General features: G+C 54.6%; 1 protein-coding gene across 2 annotated transcripts in view; it reads left to right on the top strand.

Moving 5' to 3' along the window:
* LAIR1 (leukocyte-associated immunoglobulin-like receptor 1) overlaps positions 1–1348 on the top strand; it is a 7327-nt gene extending 5979 nt beyond the window's left edge. For both annotated transcript variants that reach the window (XM_014535532.1, XM_005861167.2), the window contains one exon: positions 287–1348. In XM_014535532.1, coding sequence (XP_014391018.1) covers positions 287–433 — 147 coding nt within the window. In that variant the 3' untranslated portion in view covers positions 434–1348. The remainder of the gene's footprint in view (positions 1–286) is intronic.
* The last annotated feature ends 1843 nt before the right edge of the window (positions 1349–3191 follow it).

Genomic DNA, 3191 nt, shown 5'->3' with positions numbered 1-3191 from the left:
CAACAGATATTAGAATCTGATTCAATAAACCAAGTAAAATTAGGCTTTTATTTGTTGTTGTTTTTGTTAATGCTCACGCAAAATTCAAATCTTGCGTGAATTTTGGGACACCCTTTACCTGTTGCACAGACCGACTCTGATGCTATGTGGACGGGAACTCCACAATGGAGATTCGGGAGGTGGGATCACCGGGGCCACGTGGAAGCCGGCCGCCCTAGTCTGTCCTTCCCACAGCCCCCTCTCCTCTGCCCCGGCCACACTAACCTGCCCTGGCTCTCTCCCTCAGAGCCCTGATGCGGGAGACGCCCAGGAGGTGACATACGCCCAGCTGGACCCGCGGGCCCTCACCCTCAGGGCAGCCCAAGCTGCGTCCCCACAGCCCACGGAGCCCACCGCTGACGGCAGCACATACGCGGAGCTTCCCAGACGCTGACTCGGGACCCCCTGGCCTCTGCACCCACAGACACAGTCACTTTTTTAAAAAAAATTTAAATTCTTTATTGTTTAAAGTATTACATAAGTCTCCTCCCCCTCCCCCGTTGACCTCTCCCCGGCCGTCCCACCCCCAACACAAGTCACTCTTGCAAAGGCCTGAAGCACCATGAAGAGGACTCCCCTGTGCAATCACCCCGTTCTTGACAACCATCTATTCATTTCTCCTGGAGGCGAGAGCTGGAGTCGGGGTCCCCTACTCAACACCTAGGAGGTTCATTCACCAGGGCCGCCCCCTACAATCCACCAGCTGCTTGGAGCACCCATATAACACTTGTTTCCAGAGACCCAGCGACTGTTGTCCAGCAGTTTTCAGACACCCAGCTACAATTGTCCAGCAGTTTCCAGAGACCCAGCTACTATTGCCCAGCAGTTTTCAGACACCCAGCTACAATTGTCCAGCAGTTTCTAACAACCCAGCTACAGTTGTCCGGCAGTTTCCAGAGATTCAGCTACTATTGCCCAGCAGTTTTCAGAGACCCAGCTACAGTTGGTGGGCTGTTTCCAGAGACCCAGCTACAGTCCTACAGTCACCCAGTTCATTCCAGCCATGCCCTGTGAATCCCCACCTTTCCCCCAGAGACTGTTGAATCCATCTTCTTAGCCGACTCTAAAGATTTTCCATGTGTTGGCCTGGAACCTGGGCCATATTTATGTGGCGAATCTCTGATGCCTCATTGTCTCTGAATCCTGCTTCACCTTGTGCATCAATAAATGTTTTCACACAACCAATTACGGCAGCCCTGCACGAGGAGCTGGGGTACACAGGTACCTGGTCCCCAGTCTCTGCCTCCACAGATGCTCAATACTTAGTAAGGGAAAAAAGACAAAAAAAGGGGGCATTGATGATTTCTGATCTGAGTCATGTTCTTAGTCACGAGTAAGCAGGCATCTAAGGGATCGCTTGGTTGGGTGAGGGTGCAGAGCGTACACCCTTACCCACACCACATGCACACACATGCCCGTGAAGGCACAAATACACACGCACACACTCATGCACACACTGGTACAAACGCATATACATGCATACACCCACACCACATGCACACACATGCCCGTGAAGGCACAAATGCACATGCACACACTCATGCACACACTGGTACAAATGCATATACATGCCTACGCCCACATCGTGGACACATGTGTGGGCTGGGCACAGGTTCGGTGAGGCCATGGTGGCACGGGAGGGTCCCTCGGGCTGTTAGTCCCCTCTGAGGGACATGGTGTGTCCCCACTTCCTGCACCCACCCCAGGCTCATCCCCACTGGACACCATGCATTCTCCAAACTAACTGGACCTACCCAGCTCTCCAGCGTGTCCTTGGTCCGACCTTCCTCCCCTCCCCTAGCTCATGCCCTTCAAGACTGGGGTTGGGTACTGTTTTGCCCAGTAAGTTTGCATCGACTCCTCCCCTAAAGTGAGAGTATTAGTATCCTGTTGCTGCTGTAACAAATCACCACACACTTCATGGCTTCAAACAAGAGAGTGTATTATCTTACAGGTCAGGATGCCAAAAGCCTGAAGTCAGTTTCATTGGCTAAGATCAAGGTGCTGGCAGGGCTGCCCTCCCTCGGGAGGGGGGAAGGGAGGGGCGGGCAGTAAAGGAGAATCCATCTCATTACCTTGGGCAACTTCAAGGGGTCGCCTGCACTCCTTGGCTTGCAGCCCCTTCCTCTATCGTCAGGGAGCGCTGCAGCTTCTTCAAATCCCGCTCTCTGACCAGGGTCGTCTCCTTCCCTCAATCTCTGACCCTCCTGCCTCCCTCTGAGCAGGACCCTTGGGATGACATGGGTCCACCTGGACCCCTGGATCATCTTCCGATCCCCAGATACCAGATAGTTCCAGGGAATAGGACTTGGGCATCGCTGGGGGCTCTTATTCTGTCCTCAGCACCGTGTCTGTCCGTGGGCTTCCTCTGGGCCCCAGGTGGGCTCTCCCCTTCGCTGTTGGATACTGACGTCCTGGGTGACCTTGGACGCCACACCTTGAAGGTGGCCCTTGGTTCCCAGCCTGACTGTGTGGAGCAGAGCCTGCTGTGCCTCCTTATACTGGCCACGTGTCAGGCGTTTGTAATCCTGACGCTTCCACAGGAGTCAGCCAGGCATACCTTGTCCTCGACGAACCTGTAGATGCCTGCGTCCCCCGGCATTGGCCTCCTGCCTCCCTCGCAGCTGCCCCAACCCCTGAACAAGAATCTTCTTCCTGCCCTGGTTGGTGTGGCTCAGTGGATAGAGCGTTGGCCTGCAAATCAAAGGGTCTTGGGTTCCAGTCCGGTCAAGGGCAGGTACCTCGGTTGCAGGCTCCTCCCCGGCTCGGGCCCTGGTCAGGGATCTAGCGGGAGGCAACCAGTCGATGTGTTTCTCCCACATCGATGTTTCTATCTTTCTCTCTCCCACTCACTCTAAAAATCAATGGGAAAATATCCTCGGGTGAGGATTAAAAATATATATAGGAATCCTCTTGCTGGGGTCACCCTTCAGATAAAACCAGCCATCCTGAGCCCACACCCCGCCACCCCTTTTGTGGGGCTTTCTCACTCTGGACCTTGATCCCCCAGCCCTAGTCAACCCCGGACCAGGGATCAGGCACCTAGCACCATCCCCTCCACCCCGGGGCCCACTGCAAGCATTAAAGCAGCCATTGCTCAGCTGCTCACCCTGTCTCCCCAATTCCTCCCAGTGGAAACCACATCAAAGCCC

The sequence above is a fragment of the Myotis brandtii genome, unplaced genomic scaffold (genome assembly GCF_000412655.1).
Source record: "Myotis brandtii unplaced genomic scaffold, ASM41265v1 scaffold1444, whole genome shotgun sequence".
Lineage (NCBI taxonomy): Eukaryota > Metazoa > Chordata > Mammalia > Chiroptera > Vespertilionidae > Myotis > Myotis brandtii.
This window is presented reverse-complemented; position numbering and strand designations above follow the sequence as displayed.